The sequence below is a fragment of the Rhinatrema bivittatum genome, chromosome 7, assembly GCF_901001135.1.
Source record: "Rhinatrema bivittatum chromosome 7, aRhiBiv1.1, whole genome shotgun sequence".
Classification (NCBI taxonomy): domain Eukaryota; kingdom Metazoa; phylum Chordata; class Amphibia; order Gymnophiona; family Rhinatrematidae; genus Rhinatrema; species Rhinatrema bivittatum.
Window position 1 is genome coordinate 258,988,851 of NC_042621.1, and position 27,937 is coordinate 259,016,787.

Genomic DNA, 27,937 nt, shown 5'->3' on the forward strand with positions numbered 1-27,937 from the left:
AGGTGATAGAACATCCAATAGGCCTCACTGAGAGGAACGCAGGGTTCTTGAAGGTTGATAGAATTTCAAAATTGCATTTGCCCATGGGCAAGCTTGCTCATTAATTTATTTAAATATGGTATTCCAAGTTTGAATTTGATTCTTTCATGAATCGAAAGCCAGTGTAACGCAATCAAGGCCGGAGTTACATGATCAAAGCGCCTAAAGCCAGCGATAAGATGAGCCGCTGAATTTAACAATAACTGTAAAGGGTGCAATGTTGAGGAAGCAAGACCGGTGTAAAGACTATTACAGTAATCGAGTTTCAATATGGTACGAAATTCTGGAGCATGCAATATTTTTTTTAAGGCCTGCAAGATGACATGTTTAACTTAAGGTTTGAAGGATGGTGTGTTATCTAGAATGACGCCAAGGCTTTTCACCTGGCTTTTGATTTGGAAAGTTGAATTATTAAGGCAGATGGTGGTCTCATTGAAAGGGGAATATGGGCTAAACAGAGCCAAAAACTCTTTTATTGTGTTTAAGCCAAGAGTTAACAGAGGAGAAGCAAATGCTGAGATGTTCTAGAGTTTCATTCCAGGTGGAGCGGACACGGGTAATAAATTGGATGTCATCAGTATATATTTTGTATGATTCTGTCAAATTGGACAAGATTTAACAGATGGGAGCTAGATAAATGTTAAAAAAGAACAGAGGAAAGGGAATTTGGTTTCCAACTGGTTTCTGTGTAATTAAACTGAGCATCTCAGGAGAATTAAATTAGGAAAGATGTCCAGTGGCTTTACAGTGCACTGCAGCATAGCTGACGTCTCATGGAGGAGGACCCATGTAGAAGGAGGGACAGCAGAATGTGCTGAAGGGAAGGAATGAGAAAGCAGGAAGAGAGAAAGAAGGGATAAAAGCCAGCTTCCCAGTTATATAGACTCCTAAAGTACGTGCCGGCTCCAGTACATCAATCCCTCCTCATATAAACTTCTGTTTAGGCATAAAATAATGAGCTGGGTCCAGAAACCCCTACTCTTCAGAGACCCCCTCCCCTCCACCCTTTCAGGACAAAACTAAATCATTTTCCTTAATCCACACCCCTCTCTATGTATAACCTTGGGCAAAAATGCAGGACTTATTTTGGAATACTGTAATTTAAAAAAAAAAAAATTGTACGAACATTGAGAAAGATACTGTCTGATGTCTGCAGCACTTATGGGATGTAAAGAAATATAAGCAGCTTGCTGAGGTTACAGTGTCATGGACTAGTTTAAAAAAGTCAAGCTATTATATTTTAAGGAACCTTGCGTATATATTATTTACTCTCACATTCTAAATGGAAGTCTTGTGCATTCTCGGTTTCTTATGGATTATGACCCTCCAGTCTCTCTTTCTCTGACAAGCAGTTTCTGACTCCTCCAATTAGTCCAACTGAAAGCTGCCCGTCTCCCTCCCTTTCCACAGATTTTCCACAGAGAGTCATAATCTGGGGGCAGGCGGTTTACAATAAAAGGGATAGGACAGCCTCCTGCTGAACTCCTGGCTGTCTCAGTTACTCTGCATGAAGGTAAGAGCAACACTTAGGACTGCAGTTATCCTGCTGGGAGTAATCTGTAATTCAGTCAGTTTGTGCATGCATGAGTGAAGGAGGGAGGGAGAGAGAGAGACAGGAAATTTGGCACAGAGTAAGAAACTGACCCTGAAGAACTCATCTGGCTTTAACTACAACCTGGTGAGCTCTCACTTTCATACTCTAACTGCTTCGGGCTTATTTGTAACCCTTGCTTAGAAAGCAACTTTTAAAATTTCATTTGGTTTTGAATGCATTTGTTTTATTATGTCTGTCTGTTACAATCTAAGGATTGCATGTACAGAATTAGTAACCTAAGTAAGCATCAATATCTAAGGAGAAGTGTGATAGGGCGCGGTATGCACAGACATCAACTAGATGGAGAAATATCATGATGACGATTGAGATTATGTTTAGATAACATATAAATGTACAGGGCTTTTTTTTCAGGGGGTACATGCACCTTTTTTTCTTCCACCTGCTTGATTTGCTGTTTTCCCTAAAAAAAAAAAAAAAAAATGCATCCTGCATGTGAGTATCAGCACCTTTTCTTCCAGAATGAAGAAAATAGCTCTCTAAATGTATGTCCAGAAAAAGCAGAAATATAGAGGAAAAACCTAGAGAGAAAGATACTAAAATGTCATTGAACATATGTAATGCAGAAAAAAAAATATAATAAAAGATTTACTTTGAGTGTTTCCTAAACTTTGTTCCATTTAAAACATTTTCATATTCAATATTATTCTTCAGTCTAAATAAGTGCCAGATAATCTCTGGAGCAATTTCCAGATACTGAAGTTTATTATATATGAAATAGTGCAGTATCCTCTCTGTTACTGCTTTTTATATGTTCCAACTCATAGCTTTTTAATTACTGAAAATGTGTGACATGCAGAAAAATAGTCATTTTAAATGGTTTTGACTTTTAAATATCACCAATGATATACTATGACATCATTATGTGATCTACTGTTAACCCAGTGCTAGTAGCATCCATACAGTTAACCCAGTATTAGTAGCTTCCAGGAAAGATGTGCTAATAGGAGAGCTAGCACTAACCCTGGAAACCATGAGATTCTTCCAAGACAATTACAGTGTTTGAAGGATTGCCCAAGCTAGCTGTGACGAGGTACTTACCCATGAGTGCATAGTTCTCTTCATAGGCATTTCCAGTGCTACTTGACCTACTCATGATAACTGTAAGATGGCACTAGCTCTACAATAAGTGATTCTTCTCTGATGCCAGCTAATGTTGGGAGGGTATCCTAATATGTGTGACCCAGAAATTATTCTGCAGTAGAAGGTATTTTAAAGGCTTTGCCAATGCTAGTAGGAGTTGGACATCTTCCAGATCTGAGTCATGCATGAGTTGGCACTAGCTTATAGCTAAGAAATTTTCTTGCTCTTCTCTGTGATCCCATTTCACCATCACAGAATTCATCCTTTTTCGAAAGAAGTGGAAATAGACTGGCACTTTCTCATTTGTAATATTCCAGTGCAGCTTGATCGGCATTCATTTTCTATCAAATGTAGGTCCTGATTTTGTTTTAACAAACATCAGTAATGACCTAAATAGCGACCATACTGAAATTTTACCTATAGATTGATGGGAAAGCCATTGCAGTTCTTCTTGGCATTTTGGATTTTTCAAGTCGAAGACACTATGACAAACTAGGAATATCATATAGGGAATTGTTTTTTAAATGTAAACTTCTAGCTTAGTGGCATGTGCTGTGCATTGCCATGCAGAGGACCTGTATTTAATTCCTGGGCTGAGCCTCTGCTCCTGCATCACCTGGGGATGCTGTGGTGGATGAGGCATTCTTACATTAGCTGGGATCTAGAGGGAAATGTGGCTCCTGATAAAGGACCATTTCTGCAATGGCTGGACTGAGGTGGGAGGGGAATATAAAACAGGGGGAAACCCAAGATAATTGCAAATGAAGGATCATGGTAACCATAGCCTAACAGAAGCTGATTCTGATTGAGCTGCAACTAAAACCTAAAGGAGCAGAAGGAAACTACAAGCCTAAAAAATATGTTCAAACTTCTTATATAAACCTACTTTTATTTTTAAGGGAAAGAAATAATAGTTTTTCTTTTTTTTCATTCGGCAGTATATGCTTTTATTCATGTGAAAGAAAGAGACCCATCTGAGTCACCCTGAGAACAAAACCATGAAGTTGGTATCAGCTCAACCCATCTGCATTCTGCTGCTTGTCTTGCTGTTCTGGCCAGACCGAAGTTGGCAACAGCGCCAAACCGGGTCACCACAAATCCAGTTACGGTTGGTTGGGCCAGGGAGGAATCCTAATGAAGGGCGCTTGGAGGTTCGGTACAATGGACAGTGGGGAACAGTATGTGATGATGACTTCAACATCAATGAGGCAAATGTCATTTGCAAAGAGCTTGGCTTTGAGAGGGCCATGACGTGGGCTCACAGTGCTAAATACGGGCAAGGCGATGGTAAGAAGAAAATCTCTTTCCTCATTTTTCCAGTTCCAGAAAGGATATTGAATAATAATGTAACAGCAAACACTATTGAGAGGTCATCCTAGATTTACTTGCAGAAATCATCTAGAAATGTGGTAGAAAAATATTATCTACTTTGAGCTTTTTAGTCTAAGTATCTCCAAGCAGGAGTCATAACTGGGAGTGTTGTATAAATGTGTTTCTAGGAGAGAGGGAGGCACAATGGTGCTCCCTTAGGGGCCAATGCAATAAAGTGCACTCAGCCTAGCACACAGCTTAACGAGCGATTGGATGTGCATTTTGGATGTGCAACAAGGGGATTAGCGCATCCACAACGCGTGTCCAAACAAATGCATAGCTGATAGCGCTCATCACATGTAAATGCCATATAGATCAGGCTTTTATCTATTACCTCCACAATGCAGAAAATTGCCCCTCAGCTAATGCACCTTTGTTAATGTGGCAAATTTAACGTCAGCCCCGGAGCTGGCACTAAGTCATACCACGAGACAAGGGCCCATTAGCCGAGGGGCGATTTTCTGTTTCCTCCTACTGGCTGCCTGCCAGGTTGCTAAAACCCAAGACCAGATTAACCCAATACTGAGGGAACTGCATTGGCTTCCTGCTGTAAAAATGTTTACATTTTGCGAAGCTGCAATCTTTAGATTTTGCAAGGCTGCATGGCTGCTTTTTGTCACTGCAGGGGATTTCACACGCCAGCTTTTCTTTTGTGGGGTGAAAAAACGGATGCTCGTATTGAGCAGGCCTTTTTCCTAACCCATGCACCGTCGGTTCCTGGGAGCCCAATGCAGAATGCTAGGGATGCACAACTGATCCCCAGCATATCCTTTTCAGCACGGCAGCTCATTATAATACTGCATCGGGTGCCCAGGAGAGGTGTTTGTGCGCGCATTAGGAAACAGGGCGCTCAATACGAGCGCCCGTTTTACCACATGTCATATTGCATTGGCCTCTTACTCTTTTTCAACAGGTGTTGCTCAGATGAATGGAGTAAAGAGGATTAGGTTTAGCTCATTCCTTTTAGCAGTAAGTACAGAGAATGCTATAGGAATGCTAGGGGTAACTGTAGGCATTAGCAGAAGTTTAAAGCAGCAGGATTAGCATTGTGTCTTGGAAATTAAGAGGCTAACTTACAAACTACCCCGCACAGCCACATATATGTGCACATATGGCCGTGCAGAGATGCAAGACAGTATTTTATAATCTGCGCATATCAGATACATGCATTTTATAAAATACGCGTATGAACGCTTGCACGTAAACACATGCAATGCATTGAAAGCGAGTATTTCAGTACATTAAATGTGTGTACGTTTCCTACCAATACTAAAAGTATATACACATATATTGTATGTTCAAAAGAAAGATAGGACTTGCTTGCTTAAAAGCCGATTGATGCATGGAAATCGGTATATTTTAAAACAGATGTGCATAATTGAAATTACCAGTTTTCCGATTCCTCCACCAGTTCTTGCAGTCCTTCTGCAGATGATCGAGACTTTCCTGGTTCTTCCGCCTGAACTCCCTCCAGTTCACCCAGTCCTCCCACCCAGCCAATAGTACACAATAAACCAGTCTGATATCAATTATGCCAGATAATTAGCAGGAGTAAAATTATGCAAGTTGCCAAATGTATGTGTGTGTCTTATAAAATGGAAATTTACATGTTTTTCATGTGTAAACCTTAGCAGTGTGTTAACTCCAAGGGCACACAAATATATTTATACCCTGGCTAGTGCTCCTCCCATGTCCTGTGTTCTCTATCCCAGAGGTGGATTCTTTTTATGGGGGGAAACATTTGTTTCTGGCCCAGACAGTTGTGTGTCAATCTCTGGATGTGTTGATAGCTGAGGCTTCCCCTGGAGGGAGATGCTGGGACAAGCTAGCTAGGACAAGGCATTGGGTGTTAAATCGTTATTTTACTGATTTGTTAAAAGTCATAAAGTCCCTTTTATCCATAAATATGAAGTTACAGATGAATTTGGTACAGGCATGGGTGTTCCCTCTGGGTAGGTGTCCTTTACTTCAACAATCTGAGGAGAGCTTCCCAAGGTCATGAAAATGTGCACAACAGCTCTCCCAGCGACCCACCAGGATTCCCATAACAGGGGTCTGCTTCTGCCACAAAAATACAGTCCTGCTTGAGTCTCCAGCTCAATCCTGAGATCCAGCTCTGTGTCCTGGGGTGGGGGTCTCCAGATCTTACTTGTCTCCTTTGCTTTTTTAAAATGGTGACTCCTTGTGTTGGAAGTCTTTAGAATCAGGAACCTGGCTCCCAGTGAGGAGGGGTGGCTTAAAAAAACCTCTTCACAACAAAAGAGAAAATGCATTTCTTAATTCCAAATTTTCCTTGTCCAGTGTCTTGCTGTCACAGGTGCTTGCCACCTGCAAAGGGTGAACGGGCTCACTGGTCTTCAGCCCCTGTCCTCTGTGTCCAGTCAGCGACGATGACTTTTGCCTAAAGGAGCAAGGTTTAAACACAGAACCTTTCCAAGGTTCCATAGGTTTCTTCTGGCCATCAAATATCTCACGCTGCCAAGCCTTTCACAGGGGCTTGCCACATTCAGGGAGTGAACGGGCTCACTGGTCTTCAGTCCTGGAACAGGAGTCCCCACAAGTTTCCTTGCCGCCACCAATAACAGATAGACCCTCTGGCAGGGAGTGCACAGAATAGATCCACGTCAAAAAAACAAAAGCCTGATGAGGCAGGATGGAAAACCCAGACATCAAAAACTAAAACTAGCCCTCTACACCCCCCCGAACTGTAAAATGGCAGGGTTAAATAGTCAGAGGCAACCAATCCCAGTTCTCCAGGGAGGAGGAGGCCGAGGGGGATAGAAGGCTCCAAGGGTAGAAATATCTAGACTGGGACCTAGGAACATCTAGTGGCAAACTGGGGGGGTCCGGCCACACAAGCGTCTATGTGCGTGTGTGAAACAAAGTATGAGGCTTATAAATTAGCGATTATGCAAGTACAAGCTATTTTAATTACATGTGTATATGTTAACTTTTACCAACACAACTTTTTGAAAATTCACCCCCTAGTGATTGTTTTTTTGGGCGGAGTTTGATTTACATTTAGTGTTGGAAAAGGAAATGTCTGACTATGTCTAAAGTTTACAAAAATTCCTCCTTCGTCACTGTTCTCAGTATTATGAATCCAAGGACCTCCGAGTGCCTCTGGGACGGTCCTGCACGACTCGGGCATCATATCTGGACAAGAAACGAAGAACTTTGAAAATAGGGGGTAGCCATAGGAAGAGGTGCACATCCTTCATATCAATTATAGAGTGCAAGCAATGCAATATATTAGAATAAAATAAAGAGAGACCTAGGGCTAAGAGTCGAAGGGATAACAACAGGGTCAGGAAACAAGCAAGCCGATATTTGAAGAGTTTAGGTAGCATTGCTGCTGTAAATTTCATGGGGAAATTCATCTTATCACTGGATTAAGATGCAGACCAAGACCCAGAAAACACTATTTGTAAGTCTGATACCATCAAGACTCAATCAGCATCTGGGCAATTATTTATCGGCAGAGAATAGGGTCAGCCAGGAAGTCACATTTTGTTGTTTAGTTAGACTTTTAAATACTGCCTTTATCTGGGGCACTTTACCAAAAAATCATAGTATTGGTACAAACATAAAAAAAAAAGAAGAGTAAAGCCTTCCTTAATTTAGTTGGAAGCATTTCTTTAGTCTCTGTTTCGAGACAAATGTTTGCTAAAGTCAAGCTGGGTTCTTCTCGCTGCTGATATCATATAACTATGGGCTGGTCGATGTGATGAACTGCACCAGACTTGAATGACCCTTTTTAATTGACCACGAGGGTTACAAAGTGCATTTGTCTGGAAAACCGAAAATTTATGGCATGAAGTCTGGGACAGCACATGTATGAAATCCATGCATCTCAACTGTGCAACATAACCTAGAAGTGGAGAAACATTTTAAAGAAAAAGCCAAGGAACACACGACCCTCATAATTTTCTGTTTTACTATGAGCCTGGTAGTGAGGGAATGGATGACGAAAAACAAGTTAATGAGCACTCCTGAAGCCCTTCTCCAATTACAAAATCATGCCAACTCACGGTGGATTTCTTCTAGATCATGCTGAAACTTGGTTATCAGCAGGCCTGGAAAGTTAACTTCTTAATACAACATAAGCGTGAATGGCCTTTGGTTTGTGGGAGGACTGAACTCTTTCTATCCTTCTCCAGACTTTTATTATTTACAGGCAAAATTAAGCAAAAGCCTGCTTACCTCAGCAGTGCTGGGAAAAATAAGTAACTTTAGCAAAGCTCTTGCTTCCTTCTTCTCGCATCGAGGGCTTCAGTCGTTGAAAATGCGTAAACCGTTGTGGCCCACCCCCCTTTGGTCTGGACTATGAATTTCCCCTATGCTTGGGGTGGGGAGTACCACAGGAGAAATTATATTTACCAACATGATTTACCTTCAGGTTCGTAGCCTGAGTGGGGGATGAGACAGGGTCCCGGTCACCCCGATACCACAATTCTGTGCCCTTCCCTAACAACCTCTCACTTGTGGCACCACAGACCAGATAAAATCATCATCACACCGAATAAAACAGTAATCAGCCCTTTTACTAGTATTGTGTAAGTAGTCAGTAAATCCAACCAGAACATTAAATGGGAAAAGTACAGTAGTGAAGTGTAATATAAAGCAATAGAAAAATAACACTGGGTATGGCCTGTTAGCCAGGGCAACCAAAATACTCATATTGTGTGGGAAAAAAACAATCAAGAAAATGAATGAGTCCCTCTCGATGGGGAAGCTGGCTAGAAGACAAACCAAATAAATGAGCCCTGCAGTGTGAGGAAGGTCTCTCTTTCTCCTGGGGAGCTTCCCCCAATGGTTTACTTGGTACTAAACAGAAAGCGGGCCTGGTTTCAGTCCCTTACAGAAAGACCACGGCCCACCAGTTTCTTTTTCCCAGCCCTATCTCGTGTGAATAATTGATTGCAGAGCTGCCAGATGCACTCCTCTCTTCCTGGCTCCATCTCCTGGCCGTCCCTGCCCCGCACATACAGACAGAGCCAGCCAAATTGCGCTTTTTCTACCTTAAATGGTCTCCCAGCATTCCATTGGTTTCCTCCACTGGTGGCTATGTAGTGCTGTTCTCTGGGCAAACTAAAACAATACAGTCCTTTTCCCAACTTGTTAACACTGTGAGTGCTGGATGCTGGTTCCTGTAGAACATTTGTCATTCACAAGAGAGCACACAGGGATTTTGATGCATTTTTATATTCCTTCGTCTTGGCTGCGGCGGCTTGCAGTCTCTGCAAGGTTGAAAACCCCTTTTTGACAGGTCCAAAAACATCACTCAGATCCAGACGCCGCTCAGATTACATGGAAGACTCCAACACATGATAAGCTCATGGGGGAAGGAACCTGGTTTATAGTAGCTTGCTACACTGTCCATAAAGGCTATTCTAGGTCTAACAAAGCTCTTGCCTCCAGAGATGTTTTCAAGGTTTGGTGTTGTTGCACAGTTTCTTGTTATCTATAGACACTGGTAGGATCGAGCAGGAAGGCGAGATAAGGCAAAGAGGTAAGAGAAATGTAAATATTATTATTACTACTACTACTACTATTACTACTTATCATTTCTATAATGCTACTAGATGCACTCAGGAGGAGCCAAAGGTATAATGATATGCGAAAATATTGTGTGCCACTACCTTTTGCATTTTTTAAATAGCAATATGACTATTCTGTGGGGCATATAGAGTACCAGTATTTCTTTGCTCCTATGATACTAGGGGAACTGTTTCAGCACTTCTTTTCTCTAAAAGGTTTCTTCTTTGTTCAGGTTCCAGTTGGTGCTGTGATTGTTGGTGCTAAAATTGTTTAAATATGTAACTACTTGCTGTTGTTCGCTTAAGCATATTTTATAACTCAGAGAATGTCCCTGGGTGTTGGTGTTCCTAAAATCATGTATAAAATATAAACGAGTTTAATCAAGCCAAAAGCCTCATCAACCTCAAAGTATTTGCCAACTTCAAATTGTCCCAGTGCTTTGCAAAAGAAAACATCCTTTCCAAACCAACCCTAAATTTCTTAAACTGGCCCTAAATCCATGGGTTTAATGTCTGGCAGGAGACCAAGTCTGCTTTGACTGGCAGAAGACAATAACACCATGTAACACCTGCCTGGGGTGAAGTCCAAAACAGGCTGAGCAGATGGGGTCGTGGCCCAGCGTGATGGCTGACCAGGCCCTTCTCTGGATGGCAGCTGTAGTTTGTAAGGCACAGACTGGAATTTATTTCAGGGAACACGCTGACTTTCTCTTTCTTTATTGCTGGTGAACCATACACCAGGCAATAAAGGCAGGCTTTGGGCAAGAAAAGTTGTGGTTCCAAAGCAGATCTATTTATTTATTAAAAAAATGAAAGTATTTACAGAATCCAGTCCACAGGTACTTTCATAGTGAATGGTTGGTCCATCAAAATATTTGATACAGAACCTTAAAACATGACAGCCTCAGTTTACTTCTAGGTGACCTGGAAATATACAGAATTCAGATTCCCAAGAGATGTAGGGCAATTACAGCAGTGTCGACTGAAGTCCTTGCCTCATGAACTGAGAGATTTTGTTTTCTATTGACATTTGGCAATTCTACTTACCGGGTTCTGTTTGCTGTAGACCCAGTTTGCAGCAGTGAAAAAGAAATGTTCACGTTCTTTAGCAATAACCCTCAGAAACCTCTGGAAAGCGATTTCAAAAGATTTACTGCATGATGCAGGAGCTAACCTGGGAGTGGGCAAACTTTTTTATTCCACTGGGCCACGCTTATTGGCTTTTGTCTGCACTGGGGGGCAAGGTTGAAGGGGGAGGGGGCAGGGAGTCCCCCTGGAATACAATGTAGTCCCAAACCACCCAATGCGAAGCAACTAATGCGTCTTAAATACTATTTAAAAAATAAACCAACATTTTCCCCATTGTAAAGCCTAAGAAAAAAATCAATTCTAACTGGCGCTTTTAGGCTCCTTTCCAGCGTCAGTGATAACAGTCTCAGGCAACGTTTGGTGGAGGTTTCCAGCAACGCTAGGCAGCGGCAGCAGACACAGAAGAGCGAGAAGGGAACAGGCAAATAGCTTCTCGGCTGTTCCCTACCAAAGTCATCTTCAAAGGCCTGAGATCCGCTTTATATGACGCATTGGGCCTTTGATGATGTCAGCAGGAGCAGTCGCGAAACTCCATCATCAGCGGGATAGTAATGGTATTAATTTTAATAAGTTGGGTTTTTTTGGGTTTTTTTTTACAGTAAGCTGGGGGGGGGGGGGGGAAGCTCTCGTGGTCACATTTTGCTCACCTTTGAGATAACCCAATGTGCTGGGTTCTTCTCTGCTGTTTACTGCGGAACTCCTACATCTCTCTAAGGGAGAGACCTCTAGGGGGCTAATGAGGGGTTTCTTAAGTAGGTTAGAAAGGCATTAATACAACAGGGCCCACAAAACACTTTGGAGAACCTGGTTACAAACATCATTTACAGGTTTATCTTGCGGGTGCATAATTCTTTGAACTAATCGTTACAATGTGATATTTTTAATTTACCTAAATACATATTCTGTGCTGATAGCCTGATTTGAGATTTTTTTTTTTTAAACTCACTCTTGACGTAGACAAAATACGTTCTCTTTATTTCTCCTCTGTTCTCTGTACTTTCTTTCTTTGTGTCCTCTCTATGCTCCAAAAAAAAAAATAAAAATCTGCTAAAATTATACAAAACAAAAAACATTCCAGCACAACTGAAGAGGGGGGGCCTGTGTGGTCTGGAGAGAGGCTGGATGAGATCTTTGGATGAGTTCGGTGTTTGACCCAATGAGAAAAGGTTCACAACCTGCCATGCAGCTCAGTCTTCCATCACTCTAACCCCCAAACTGTCCTAGTCTGAGCTGGTCATTTTACACCAGCCCACCTAAATACACCAATTCTCAAAGCAGACGTGGGCGCAGTTGTGCACGGGTAAAACTGGGTGGGATAATTTTCAAAGTATTACACGCCTAGCTTTTGAGCGTGCAAAAGCATGTGCGTAAGTTCAAACCCCTCACCCAGCTCCACAGCCGGGCAGGCCTCTGCTTCAGCGCAGGTAAACGTACGTGCAGACGGGCGGCGTGCGTGGAAGTACACCCTCACGTCAGGCCAGCAGTTTTGTGAAAGCTCAGGTCTGCAGGTAAAAACACTGTTTACCCATGGAAATGCCTTTGAAAATTGCTCTTCCTTGATTTAAACCAAGGCTCCCCAAAACTTTCAGCAAATGTGACCCCTTTTTCGCACTTGAAAATTCGCATGGACCCCAGAGGACGACCAAAATAAATTGGCAGAGGTGAAGTCCCCCTCCAGCACACACTCCACTCTCACCCTCCGCGCACTGCAGCTGATCCCCTCTCTCAACCTCCACCTTCTCCAATGGATCCTCTCTCTCACCCTCCGCTCCCTCTTTCTCAGCCCCTCGAGCCCTTTTTGCATTCTTCCCAGCTGCCCCTCCCTCATCCCAAGCCCTTCTTCTAATATCCAACTAATTATTCTCATTCCTTCCCACTCACCCCATCCCCCATTCCCTCTCCCTCACCTCCTCCCTTCCAAACCTTCTGTCACACCCCTCCAGCTAATCTCCTCTCACTCCTCAGCTCCTCTCTTATATCCCCCAGTCAATCTTCTGTCATCCCTGCTCTCCACCCTCCACAGCCAATCCCTCTCTCCCTGATCAAGCCCCTCCTGCATCTGATCCCTCCCTTCAAACAACCCCTCCTCCAGACATTCCCTGGCCAGGGTCAGTGTCAACATTTTCCTTTGGGTCCTGGGCCAAAAGGTGGATGACAGCTGGTGGGAAGGGGCAACACACTGATGACAGGGGCAACATTTTTCTCTTGGGTAAGGTTCAATAGTGAGTGAGAATAGAGGAGCAATGGCAATGACCAACAACCCATGCCCAATGTTCAACTGCATGAACAACAACATTGGTAACAAAAGTTAGCATGGGGCCTGTGAGCCGGCATAAGCTCCTTCCTCATTCAGGTCTTCCTATAATCACAGAGACTCTACAAGGGGCAGTGACACAGCATGGCCTGTGAATGTATGCTGGATCATAGGCCCTGTGCCAACTTATTTATTTATTTATTTAATGCATTTTTATTCTGCTGATCTACAGTTCTCAGCAGAGAACATCGGCACATACACAGTTAAATTGCTACTAATGCTGCTGGCACCTGAAGGGCACTTACTGCTTGAGGCACTTATGAACCCCAGCCGAAAGCTTTGGGATCCCATTTCAGATCCCGAGCCACAGCTTGGGAAGCCCTGATATAAACAGTGATAAATGTGGAGTACAAATTGCTACTATGACAGCTTGCAAAAATTATGCAAATTAGAATTTTAACTTAAATATAGAGGCTGTGTCAGGGTGAAAATTGCAAAACAGATCCAGTGCAATTTTTGGCAAGGGTGCAAAGATTTTATGTGCAAGCTTAGCCCAACTTGAATGTGCCTTAATGATCATGCCAGAAAAAGTTGGCACTTCACTCATCTCAGTCCCCAAAAAACTGATCTAATCCCTGTTTTTTCCACTTTGCTCATAATGAGAGGCAGTCTTAAATTTTATTTGCACATTATAAAAAAAAAGTGTGTGCTTAAAGTAAAACAAACAAAACAAAATGATATACTTTTCAAAATGAAATAAACAAGAGAAATGAAAATGAATATTTTCCGAGCATGCCGTTCTTTGATTCTCGTAAATACCATGTCTGTGCAGAGAAAACACGAGGGTGATTGAAGGAGATTCCAAAATATGTCTGAGCTTCCCTTCTGTACAGACTTTAAGAGGCGGTCATTGGAATTATGTATGCATATATGTCTTTGTTATTGTTGTATCAGGTCCCATCTGGCTGGATAACGTTCACTGTACAGGCACGGAGAGTTCCATTGCAGAGTGCGACTCCAATGGCTGGGGCGTGAGTGACTGTAAACACTCAGAAGACGTGGGTGTGGTCTGCTCTGCGAAACGCTTACCTGAATTCCACCAGGATGGAAAATTACAACCCCTTAGCGTACAGGTAAGATGTTCTCTATCTTATCATCACAATCTATTGGGGAAGATAAAGCCACAGAAGGGTAAGTTGTCTAGCACTGGGCAACCAGAAAGGGATCCTTCAGGATCAATGCATTTCAAAATATTTGTGTCAACCGCCTTTAACGCTGGCAGCCATGACTAGTGCCTAGGCTCTGCTGTACCCCACATGAACGCAGCAAGTTAATGACACCAGGAAATTGATTGGATGTAAAGGCCACAGCTTTCTCCAACATCACAATATTAAAATTATCACCCTGCACCCGAGCCAGATTTGCAATGGACAAAGAACCAGGCCATGCTCCATTTCCATCCACCATAGCCCAAGCAAGACAGGATCTTTGAACCCAGCTCCCCGCCTTGTTTCGAAGCAAAGGGGCCACACTTCCCAATGCATAGCCCTGAACCACTATTTGCCGAAAAAGATGTCCTTTTCATCAGCCTAGTGGCTCACCCACTCTGCCATCACATTTAAAGCTCCCCACCGGCTCTGGCACCTGCAAAACCCAAAGCTAATCAAAATCAACAACTGTCTAACATTGCCTGATATCTGTAGTATATCATAACAGTGTACCAAACCAACATAAACTCATTAGCATGGACTAACTGCATGAAGTGATCCAGCATAGACAAATACGTGTACACATACAAATGCACATACGTAGATATATACATACTCCTGCACACCCGTGTAAAATAGTACCGTTGAGTATCTATGTATTTATATATCACGAGCTCATCAGCGAGAGCCTACGCATGACTACAAATCCGTAAACAGTTGGGCTTTTGTTTTTTTGGAAAACAAACAATGTTGGGTGGGAGGATGGGAAACGATTGCCCCTCTGGGGGTCTGCAATTGAAAGGCCCGTTAACATCATTGGGAAGCGACCGTTGCCCGGTTCCCCCCACCCCCTCCCCTTGAGGAATGTCTTCCCTGCCCTCAGCCAACATGGGGAAAGGGAGGCAGTAAAGGGGGGAGGGGTGATCTGTTGCAGGCCTCTCAGCTTCTCTGCCAGCGACGGAACGCGTCAGGGCCCAGCGTGCGGCACCAGCTCTCCTGTGGGTTCCGGGCATTTGGCACGGGCCCTCGCATTTCTGCAAACAGTCCCAGGACACAGAAATTTATTCCCTCTCTCTTTGAATCAAATCGGGCATGTCGAAAGATTTAATAATTCAAACATACAGTAAGAGCTCAAGGTAAAACTTTTTTTTATTAGTATCTAGTAAAAAGACCAAGCACACTCCCATCTTTGGAATTTGAAAATTTTCATCTAAACTGAAATCTTAAATAAGAACCTAAGACTGGGTCAGACCAAAGGTCCATCAAGCACAGTGTCCTGTTTCCAACAGTGGCCAAGCCAGGTCACAAGTACCTGGCAGGATCCCAAAGGATAGATAGATTCCAAGCTGCTTATCCCAAGAATAAGCAGTGGATTTCTGAAAGTCTACCTTAATAATGGTTAATGGACTTTTCCTTCAGGAACTTGTCCAAATCTTTTTTAAACACAGCTACCCTAATAGCTTTCACCACATCCTCAGGGGAAGTTACCAAAGTGGTTACCAAAGTGAGTCCTGGAGCATGTTAAGCAGGCCTGGCTTTTAGAAGAGCCACAATAAATACTTAAGATACATTTGCAGACGGGATTAGATTAATGTGTTTTGCTTATCCCCCATCCAGACCTGTATGAGGGCCTAGAGGACCGAGTTTGGGAAGCACTGTATTAAGGGGGCAGAAAAGATGCTGTCTCCTGTCACACCATCTTGTTTTGAAATGTACAAACTATTCACTAACAGAAGCAAAAACAAAACAAAACCCAAGTGTAGGCCATGGTCTCAAAGCGTAAGAGCACTGATTGAATCTGAATATTCAACATCCATTTTACAAGAGTGGTTTCTCCTCAAGGTTAACACTTTTTACTTTTGGAGGATTAAATCATTCTTGCAGGTTAGAGCTCAGATGAGTTGGTGGAACAATGCTGTATGTGTGCATATTTTATTTGTCCAGTTTCTACTAGGAACTCAGCCTCTGTTGTGAGCTGTTTTAAGGCTGCTGCTCACTGGTTCCTGAACTCCTTCGTAGAAATAAAGAGAATAAAACTGTGGTTCTGGTGACCTGATGCCATGTAGAGCAGTGTTTCCCAGCCCTCTCCTGGAGGCACTCCCAACCAGTTGGGGTTTCAGGATAGCCACGATGAATATGCATGAGATAGATTTGCATACATTGGAGGCCCAGGGTACGCAAATATATCTCATGCATATTCATTGTGGATATCCTGAAAACCCAACTGGCTGTGGGGTCCCCAGGACGGGTTTGGGAAGCCCTGATGTTGCAAAATATCTCCCCCCATGCCTTAACCCTAGTTTCAGGCGCCTTATCCCAAGTCTTCCTGGGTATTTTCATTATTTCATTAGCACTGTAGCTTCAAGGTTGGTTATCAACTCATGGTCTTCTAATTTCCATTCATTCTGAGGTCATTTTTCCACCATACTTGATTCTCACTCTCTTCCCATCTCTCCTTCAATTACTTTCTAACTCTGTGTCTCTTGGTCTCCTCTGGCCTTGTTTCTTGCCTTGTTTCATTTCTCATTCCTTTCCTTTCTGCCTTCCAGGATTTTTTCTCTCTCTCTTTCTTTGAAAGATGGAAAAGATTTTATCATCTTGCATTACACGTCTTGCAAATGCATCCTGCTTGAGTTTGGAAGCAGAAGGAACATTTTTAGATGAAAACAGTTTTAAGGAACTTTTAAAAATCCGATTTAGGTGATATCGTTAGTGAACCGAAGACTTTCCCAGATGCTCATGTTTCACACACATACAGCAAACTGAAGTGAAGGAAGGATGCGAGAAGGCATGCAGCATAACACAATCAAACTTAGAACTGTATGGAAACGCTTGAAGTGTTTTTATTTCTTGCCCCCTATGTAGTTCCTTTTCATTGTAGTTCCTTTTTCTGTCCTCCAGCATAACCACAAAAGCAATAACTGCCCACTTATGTCAAATCGTCTTGAAAGCCATCAAAAAGAAATTAGAAGTAAAAACTCAAAACAAACACAACCAGAGGACAAAATGAAGCAAGAAACACGAGGTCTGGACTGATCTCTCCCAGAACGTTTGCCAAGCCATGTAAATTAGAATTCCGAGACTGGTGGTTGTTTTTGGAATTGGCCCAGAGGGAATCCCAGGATGCAAAATGCATCCTTCTGTCAACCTCTTTCCTGGACTCTGTCCCCAGCTCTTTCATTTATTTCTTCCAATGCCACGAACCACCATCATTTCCAAGTGCCTTTTGACATCTTTCTCTTGTTCAAACACGTCTATGATTCCTCCTACCATCTAAACTGCCCTCTGTGATAGGACTGCCCCTGCACAGTTTGCCTTGAGTTGCCATAATTCTAATCCCCATTTTGGGCCTTTTTTTCTCATTCTGTGTCTATGGGATAAAAGTGTAGTAAATAAGACCATTTTGACTGTTTTCATTAGGAGTGATATATCCCTGGAGGCTTGGGGCTGTGGTGGGTGAAAAGAAGCTAAATATGTTTTTACAAATACCTACTGTTGTAAAAGAGGATAGTTGGCTGTTAATGCTATTTTGGAAGACTCAAAAAGCTATTTGGATGGATCCAAACAAAGACATTCATTACACAGGAGGCAGAGTCCCCCTCTATTCTCAATCCTTCAGAGCCTGACCCCAAAGGGTTATTCACCACTTTCATATATTTTTTTTATTCACCTTCATGAGGCCTCCTGCTTACAGCAGGAATGAGTCTGGGTAGCTTCCCTGTAGCTACAAATATTTCCTACTGGAAGAAACATACATTTTTTTTAACCTTTTTATTTTCCTCTCATGGAAAATCGTAGGAGCCTAGCTGGGCCACTCTTCTTTTGCGCTATCTTATTCCACTGAGAAAGTAGTTCAAAAACTCCTGTTTTTGAACTACTTCTCAGTGCTTTTAAAGACAGAGTACCAGGATGTCTGCACCACACAGAGGAATTTGTCTGACCTAAAGCACCTTTTCTAGACCCTACCTACTACACAATCATCTCGATACATATAGATACATAGATACATAGAAATGATGGCAGCAAAAGAACAAATGGCCCATCCAGTCTGCCCAGCAAGCTCCCACACTTATTTTCCCATACTTATCTGTTTCACCAACCACCAAGTTCAGGGCCCTTGTTGGTAATTGTTTGATTCAAAATTCCTGCCACCCCCTGCCGTTGATGCAGAGAGTAATGTTGGAGTTGCATCAAAGGTGAATCATAAGGCTTAATGGTTAAGGGTAGTAACCGCCGCATCAAGCAAGTTACCCCGATGCTTGTTTACCCAGACTGCACAGATCAATGCCTTGTTGGATGTTGTCTGAATGTATATCCTCTTTTCCACATTTCCCCCTATCAACCTCCTCCCAGTGTCATCTTTCCTACAATCACTTTCACAAGTGGTCACTTTTGGGACCTACCCTGTACACATGTATTCACACATACACACACACAAACACACATACACACACCATTCAGCTATGAAAATCTACCAAGGACACCAAATTGACCCCAAAACTAGAATTTTTGTATTTATAACAAAGATATTTTGCGTATCAGTTAACATTTTCTACTTTCATAGGGATGGGGGAGAGAGGAGACAGGAATGGTGGCAATGTCCAAGTGACTCTTTAAGGGGAGGAGGGGATTCAGGGCACTCTGCCTTTCTCTGTGGTGCCATCTCCTCCAAATGCTGCTCCTGGAAGCGAAGCAGCTGCATACCAGGGTGAGGATGAAAGAGAGAGAAAAAGGGACAATCAGGATGCGTCACAGACAAAACAAAAGATGGGTGGCAAACAGGAAAAAGCAGTATATACAATAACATCTCTGGAGCAAACCCCATGGAATGTATTCTTCTACTGGTTGCATGTATGGTCTGCAGGATACTGGCTTTTCGGAGAGGTTACCACATGCATTGGTTAGTCAGGGGAAAAGAAGGTCAGTTATACCTATGAGCAAGTCAAAAGAATAGAAAGGCAGAATGCACAATGTAACCATGAATGACAGACACACAGTGTGACAGACACTACTCAGGAAATACTGGGAAAGCGTGTGCCTTTCCATTGCATGCATCAGAGGACAGCAGCCAAAGTATTACTATAGTCAGGCACAATATGGAGAGACAGAAAAAGAGAGCAGGCAGGGAAGAAAAGTTGAACCAAACGACACACATACCAACATATCAAATAGAGACAAACCTCCCATGAAAAGACACTTGTGGGCACACAAAACAAGGCGCCATGCTGGGCAATGTCAGATACGTATAGGGAAATGCTCATGAGGCGGGTCTTCTTCACCAGCCAGAGCTGGGCCTCTGGGCCTGCTCCCTTCCAAACCCTGTACAGAAACAAATTCGTGACAAGGTCCGGGTCAGTCTAAAAAATGTCAGAAAAGAAGACACTCAATTGTGAATTGAGTCCAACCAGCACAAAGCAAAATATTAGTGTCGTCACTCTCATTCTGGCTGCACGCATTGGACCATTGACTATATGTATGGACTCTACCCCTCTCATAGAGAAATGTAAAAGCCCAGAATGAGGAGGGCACAGTCTTCCTCATTCTGGTAGCAGTTCCAGAGGAGCAGCTGGAAGGCGACCCTGGGCAGCAGCTTGGGGGTCGTGGCAGAGACTGTAGGCAGGGCTAAGACCATTGTAGCTGTCATTCACCCTCCGAGCACCATCACTGGGGCACATTACAAGCTTTTAAGGTTATTACATTTGTTTGAGCTGCCTAGAGGCAGCAGGCAGGCATCCTCCGCTCTTCTGTGAACCCAAACAGCAGCCTTTAAAGAAGGGGCAAGATGAGTGAGTATCAACAGTCACTCTTTGGCCTCGAGATGTGTCCATTTGCATGTACATGGAATGGTTACCTACATGTATACTGGCTTGCAGCCCTTTTTCTGAACAGTGACAGCAAAAGGCAGGCAGGGCATCCTGTCCCAGAGGGTAGTTTCTCAATATGCATGATAGATTTCTTATAAAAGGTGGCAGGGTGTTAGCAAATGTGGGATGTATGAAGGCAGAACGCTTCCTTTATTACAGTATGACTACTGGGATTGCTGGATAAATGATACAGTATTGGAGCCCTTGGGAATGGCAGAGAATGCCCAGTGCCCCTATCTTGATGTTTGGAAGAGGATTTTGAAATGGAAAGGTCAAGACAACAAAGCAGGGGTTGATTGCATGTATAGATAGTGAAGTTATATATGGTGAAGAAGATGTGTGGCTAAGGTCCTATGAATACTCAGCCTTCATGTACAGGACAGCTGTAAGTGGGAGACAAAAAATAGTGCAGATGGTAACAGCTTTTTTCTGGCATTTTTACACTTTGGCTTTGCATGCCAGAAATTTCTCACACACTGTAGCTTCTTAAACCATTGGTAGCTTTTCTCACTGCAATTGTTTCTTGTGTGTGTGTGTGTGTGTGTGTGTGTGTGTGTGTGTGTGTGTGTGTACGGAGGTTTTTCTCTATTAATTCCTATGGAGTCAGGGTGGATAAGGGTTCCAGGCATATGCCTATGTGGAAGTGTGATGAATAAAGTTTGGACAGGTATTTGTGGTTCTTTCCTTTAGCTCCTGACAACTTTGCAGCCTGATTAATGCTGTTTCCATGCTTTTTTTCTATAGGGGATAAAACATCACCTGAACAACCTTACGTGTCCAAAAAGGGATAATGAAAGTCATGCATATTTTAATGATGCATCTGTAGCTCAGGCCCAGGCGAGCCCAAATATCTCATTGTAAGCTCATTGTCACTTAGACTTAGATCACTGCTATTTGGCCTCCTATGCAGCCTCTGCTCAAATGGTGAATAGAGGATTTTTAAAAAATTATTTGCTGGCCTGCAGTCTCCAGGTGAAGCAATGCCATGGTCACCAATATCTCTTGCTCTGCTGCTTCTTAGACTCTGACAATTTCCGCCCATTTCAGACCTTACTAACCGCGTCTAATCTCCAAGCCCTTCTGCACTGACTTTTCCTTCCTCCCTCTAACAGATCTCAACAGTTCTACTCTTCTTTTTCACAATTTCCATCTTCAAAGGGAGAGGTATCTTTTATTCTCATTCAGTCACCCCAGCCTTTCTTGTAACCGCACGGTGATTTGCCTCAGACTGTGTCTCACCTGTTACCATCCAGGTAAAGCATTGCTTTCTCTGATCACTGCATGACTGAGCTAGAAGACTTCTCTGAAATGTGGCTCTTAATGAAATGCCAGCCTCTTTCCTGATGATTGCAATGCCATTGTGAGAATCTATGTGGTTTGGGTTTTTTTTTTTTCTTTAAGAGGGGCATCAAGGTCGAGGAAGTACGGATCAAGCCTGTTCTGGCACGTGCCAAAGCGAGCGATCCCGTCACGGAGGGGATCGTGGAAGTAAAACACAAGGGACGCTGGAGGCAGGTGTGTGAAGGTGGCTGGGACACAAACAGCAGCAGAGTGTTATGCGGGATGCTGGGATTCCCTGGAGAGGTGCAGCCCAACGATAAGTTCTACAGGTAAAAAGGACCATGTTGTGCTTGCGGGGCGCGATCAAACGGATGCATGATATGAAGAACAGTGCAGGGGAAGGCGAGACTGCTGAAAATGTCAATGGAGCTATAGGTGTAGGTCCTATGGTGGGGTGGGAGGAAGAAGAAGGGAAGAAAAGGCTGGGTTTTTTTGGCTTTTTTTTTTTTAAAACAAATTTGACAAATGAAGTCACCCTTTAACCCTCTCTCTTCTTTCCCTGTTTATGCCTCTCTCCACTATCTGCCCTTGTATTACCAGGATCTGGTAATATCTGTACAAATAAGATCTTCATTACATGTACAGATGAGCTTGGTGCTACAACCTGCATAAACAGCCATTACGCTCCTGGGCAAAGTCTCTGCCTGTCCAGAGCACAGGATTGTCATATACATCATCTCTTGCTTTTGGAATCGGAGGAAAAGTCAGCCTAAGAGTAAATGGCGGTGTTCTCAATGCATTGCATGAGAGTAGTTATCTTTTGCTGTAAATAGCTATTATAGTTAGAGCTGTGATTATTTTTCTGCAACTGAAGCTATAAATCCGTTCTTAAACTTCTGAGAGCAGTAGTTGAGGGAAACAAGGGCAACATTTCCAAGGTGCTGCGGAAGGTCAGATCCATCTGCAACCCCCCTCCCCTGCCTCTGGCAAGAGTTCAAGCACTTTCCAGAGTTCTTGCAGAGCAGAGAAATCTTGCACCCCTACAGAACCCCTGAGTCGCTCTGCAGCCAAAGGAGGCTACAAAGATTGGAACAAAGCTTCAAGCTCTGAATATCAGAGTTAGCCGGCTAACTCAACTCCTCTCAGAACACCCCTAACTTAGAGGCCGATACAGTACAATGCGCTCCGGTTAGCCCAGGTTTGGATGCGCGTTTGGACACGTGTTTTCGACGCATTAGCTTTACCCCTTATACAGTAAGGGGTAATAGCGCGTCGAAAACGCGCGTCCAACCCCCCCAAAACTAATAGCGCCCACAACATACAAATGCATGTTGATGGCCCTATTAGGTATTCCCGCGCGATACAGAAAGTAAAATGTGCAGCCAAGCCGCACATTTTACTTTCAGAAATTAACGCCTACCCAAATGCTGGCGTTAATTTCTGCCGGCACTGGGGAAGTGTACAGAAAAGCAGAAAAAACTTAATATCATAGCGATATTAAGTCAGAGGCCCCAAAAGTAAAAAAAAAAAAGTAAAAATTAAAAATCGGCCCGTGACCTGCGAGTCAGAAGACGGACGCTTTATGCCGGCATTCATTTTCTGAACTCGTGGCTGTCAGCGGGTTTGAGAACCGACGCCGGCAAAATTGAGCGTCGGCTGTCAAACCTGCTGACAGCCACTGCTCCTGTCAAAAAGAAGGCGCTAGGGATGCGCTAGTGTCCCTAGTGCCTCCTTTTACCGCGAGCCCTAATTTGCATAGGCCACCCTCCTGAATCGCGTGCCCAGGAGAGTGGCCTGTGCGCGCGCTGGGAGAGCGGGCACTCATCAGCTCTCCTGCGCATTTTTCTGTATCAGTCTGTCAACTGGCTAAATTCTAGCCGGCTAGAATTTAGCTGGATAAGTGCCCAAATATTCAGTCGGCTAAATGCTTTTGAATATGGACCTCCTAGTGAATATAGGATTGAATTAGGATATAGGATTGAATATAGGATTGAAGACGATTGAATTAGCATGAGATAAAAAAAAAGGTCATGACTGAGGTTTCAATGCTTATTGTTCCAGTTGCTCTTCTCTTATAAGTCCCCACATCCAGCTAGCAAACACAGGCAGTAAAGTAGAACAAGAAGTTTCACCCAGAACTATAGGAGCCTATTTTCCTGTACAAACGTGCGTAGGGTTTGCACACCACACTCACACAAACCCTGTCAGAATCCTTCCCCACACCCCTTTGCCATGTTCTGAAAATCTGGTGTGGATAGGACACTATACAAAACATTAGGGGAACATGTACTCACGCGCGCACAGACAGAGGCATAGCGATCTCACAAGCCTTGCTTTCCTCTGGACAACTGGGTAAAGAATTTACTAAGTTTTTAAAAGGTAAGGTTCTTTGTCTGAAGCTGGAGAAACTGAATTTTAATAGGGTACTATTGTATTCTGTTCGTGGGAGAAAGGATCACTGCAGCCAGGTAAAGAATGAGGGGAAGAAAGATGTTTTAACTCATTCTACATAAGAGTATTCACAAATTCTGCTTCAGGTGTCATTACCTCTCCTCATACATTGCTAAACTCTCACCGAAGCTGGATCCTAGTGCTACTACTTACAAGTTTCACACTATTTCTGTGTATCAACGGGCCCACTAGATGTTGTCTGCTCTTCCATGTAATCTCAATGAATGCATAGCTCACATCAGCCCCTGGAGCAGGAGCCTTGTAGTCAGTGGGAGCTGCATCTCAGGGCAATTGTAGAGGCAGAGTGGAAGTTCTGTCCAGCTGGCAGTGAGGAGGTGAATCTGTGGCTGAAATTAAATGCACGACAGTGACTGAACTCAGAGACCCATGCTCTGTCATTAGCAGAAAAGAAAGCTCAAGTGTGTCATTTCAGAGAATCTATTTGGCAAGACTTGCGTATTCTGCCAGATCAACTATAATTGTATTGTATGTGGCTCAGTGCTCCTACCACTGTGTAATTTTGGTTCATAGATATAGATATTTAGATATATATATATATGTACACACATACACATACATATGTATAGATTCTCTGTGGATGTGTGTGAAAGGAAAAAAGGGAATATCTTTACATTTACTGTTTCCGTTTGCGGTACTTGACATTTCTTCCATTTGATAAACTCTACAATTTCTTCTTTAAAAGATATGATCATGATTCAAGAATATGCATTACTGCTGTGTGACATGAGAACATAAGAAATGCCATGCCAGGTCAGACCAAGGCTCATCGAGCCCAGCATTCGTTCTCCGACAGTGGTCAGCCCTGGTCACAAGTACCAGGCAGATCCTAAATCGTGGATCTATTTCCCATTACTCACTCCCAGGCTAATGGACTTTTCCTCCAGAGTCTGATCCATGCATCTTTTAAACTCCGCCGTGTACTACTCGCATGCTCTGGCTGCTTGTGCACTGAGTGAAAAAGCACTTTCTGTGATTTCTTTTAAATCTGCTGGTTGTTACTTTTACGGAGCGTTCCCTTGTCTTTAGTATTATTTGAAAGGGGAAAAAAATGTTCTTTATTTGCCCGTTCCACCCCACTCATGATTTTACAAACTTCTGTCATGTCCCTTCTCAGCCATCTCTTTTCCAAACTGAATCGTCCAAACTGAATCGTCCAAAACAAACACACGCCATGCCGTGCGTTTGTTTTGCGTTACAATGTGAACCGATATGATATCCTGGATGAATGTCGGTATATAAAAATTTTAAATAAATAAATAAATATTCCCTGTATCATTGTGTTACCCTCCTCTGCACCTTTTCTAGTTCTGTTGTCTTTTATGAGATGGGGCAACCAGAAATGCGCATGGTACTCAAGATGCGGTCGCACCATGGCTCGATACAGAGGCAAATATGATATTTTCCGTTTCATTCTCCATTCCTTTTCAGATCATTCCTAACATCTTATTTGCCTTTTTGACCACCACTGCGCACTGAGAGGAGGATTTCAATGTATTCTGCACAAGAACGCCTAGGTCCTTTTGGGTGACGACTCCCAATATCGAACCCTGAGTTGGGTAGTTCGGAATATTTTTCCCTATGTGCATTATTTTGCACTTTTCCATATTACATTTCATCTGCCATTCAGATGCTCATTCCTTTAGTCTCACAAGATCTTTCTGTAGTTCCATATAATCCACTGCTGTTTTATTGACTTTGAATAATTATGTGACATCTGCAAATCTGAAATATCCTCACTTGTCATTCCCTTTTCCAGATCATTTATGAATATGTTAAGCAGCTCAGGTCCAGTATTGATCCCTGTGGTATTCTGCTAATGACCTTTCTCCATTTGGAAAACTGAGCATTTACTTCTACCCTCTTTCCTCCCTTTTAACCAGTTACCAATCCACAATAGGACACTGCCTCCTATCCCATGACTTTTTAATCTCCTGAGGAGTCTCTCATGAGGGATTCTGTCAAATGCCTTTTGAAAATCCAAATACACGTTATCAACCAGCTCACCTTTATCTATACCTTAAAAAAAAATCTAAAAGATTGATAAGGCAAGACTTCCCTTTGCTAAAACTATGCTGACTCCTCCCCATTAAGCCATTTCTATCTATATTTATTTTATTTATTTATTTATTTATTTATTTAGAGTTTTTATATACCGGCAATCATGAAAACATATCTTGCTGGTTTACATAGAATGGGGGTGCAATAAAATACATAGAACTTAAGAACATATGTGGCCAGTAATTTTGTTTTAAAGGATAGCTTCTACTATTTCGCCTAGCACTGACGTCAGGCTCACTGGTCTATAGTTTCCCAGATCACAAAATGGAGCCTTTTTTTTTTTTTTTTTTTTAAATCGGTGTTACATTGACTACCCCTCCTGTCTTCAAGTATTGTGGCTGTTTAAAACGATAGGATACAGATTAATAGTGTCACAGGTCACTGCCTAGGCACTACAGGATATGCTGACAGTTTCTGGAACACACTGCTCAGAGCTAGCCACTTGCAGCAAAAACAACTTTATTCCAGACATCAGTGTTCACTCCACATGCTACTGTCACTTCTTTTCCTGAGATACCAGAGACATCCCAATAAAGTACATGGCAATTAGGCATAGGCTAGCCCAATTTCCCAGGACCACATGTAACCTACTTCCCAACTGTACCTTTTGCAGCTTCAAATCCATAACCAAAGGTTGTCTACATCTGTGTTTCTGGATCTGGGTAAGCTTCCTTTCTGGTTCTTCTATCTTTCCCTGAAAAATTGTGCTCTCATTCTTAACAGACAATGCTGATCCTGTACTGTAGCTCTCTAATTATTAGCACAGCTCTCTGTAGCTACTACCTTCACCCTAATTAGTTCTCTGCCAAAGCACTCCAAACTACATTTCACAGCAACCCTGTGCTTCCTGTTCCTTCTGGCATTCCAATCCCTTAGTCAACTCTGGGTTACTTTTTCTTTTCCACTTGAAGCAATGTTCTCCCTGGTTCTGCCTTCAGACCTCCCTCTGCCTTCTGGAGTTTCTAATGGTCTAGGCTGCTTTAGTGTGTGTGAAGCCCCTGCTTCATCACACTAATAACAGGTTTGCAATTTCATGTTTGAGTTCTTTTAGGACTCTGGGGTAGATGCCATCTAGTCCTGGTGATTTGTTACTCTTTAGCTTTTCAGTTTGATCTATTACATCCTCCAGTATCACATAGATTTGTTATAGTTGCTCAGAATCAACACCATCAAAGAATGTTTCAGGCTTGATTATGTATCCAACTTCCTCTTCAATAAAGATGGAGGCAAAGAACTCATTCAAGTTTTTTTTTGTTTTTTTTAAATTTCCTTGTCTTCCCTGAGCATCCCTTTAACTCCTCGGTCATCGAGTGGCCCAAATGACTCCCTCATATGCTTTTAGCTTCAAATATACTTGAACACATTTTTATTAGTTTTGCATCTCTGGCAAGCATCTTCTCAAAGTCTCTTTGCCTTTCTTACTACGGTTTTACATCTAATTTGCCAGGGCTAATTCTCTTGCATATTTTCATTAATTGGACTGCTTTCCATTTTTTGAACAATGCCCTGGCTTTAACTGCCTTTTTTACCTTACCATTATTCCATGCTGGCAGTTGTTTGATCTTCCTTTGACCTTTTTTAATGCATGGAATACATTTTAGCTGAGCTTCCAAGATGGCTTTTTAAAACTATATCTATGCCTCATGCAAACTGTTAACTTTTGCAACTGCTCCTATTTTTTTTTCTAATTTCCTCATTGTATTATAGTCTCTCTTTTAAATTTATATGTTACTTAATGTCCTCCCTCTAGTGATTATGTCAAATTTGATTGCATTATGATTGCTATTGATTAGAGGGCCCATCATAGTAAGCCCTTGCATCAGGTCATGCTTCCACTGAGGATTAGATCTAAAATAGCTGCCCCTTTCATATGACCAACTGCTCCATTAAACAGTCATATATGATATCTAAAATCTTATTCTCCTAAAACGCTCTAAAAAGATACTGACTTGATCAAGACTAGAGTATCTGAAATCTCCCATTATTATTGTGTTGCCAAATTTATTTGTGTTTCGAATTTCAGCTAGCATTTCACAGTCTGTTTCTTCATCTTGGCCAAAAGGATG

General features: G+C 42.7%; 1 protein-coding gene across 2 annotated transcripts in view; it reads left to right on the top strand.

Annotated features, from left to right (window-relative positions):
* Positions 1-1,454: 1,454 nt before the first annotated feature.
* Positions 1,455-27,937, top strand: part of LOXL4 (lysyl oxidase like 4) — a 95,648-nt gene continuing 69,165 nt past the window's right edge. Inside the window, exons 1-4 of one of the 2 annotated variants that reach the window (XM_029610124.1) lie at positions 1,455-1,552; positions 3,673-4,021; positions 13,943-14,121; positions 21,462-21,670. In XM_029610124.1, the coding sequence (XP_029465984.1) occupies positions 3,733-4,021; positions 13,943-14,121; positions 21,462-21,670 (677 nt within the window). In that variant the 5' untranslated portion in view covers positions 1,455-1,552; positions 3,673-3,732. Of the gene's footprint in view, positions 1,553-1,652; positions 1,718-3,672; positions 4,022-13,942; positions 14,122-21,461; positions 21,671-27,937 lie in introns of those variants that run through there. The other variant, XM_029610125.1, reaches the window with a different exon arrangement.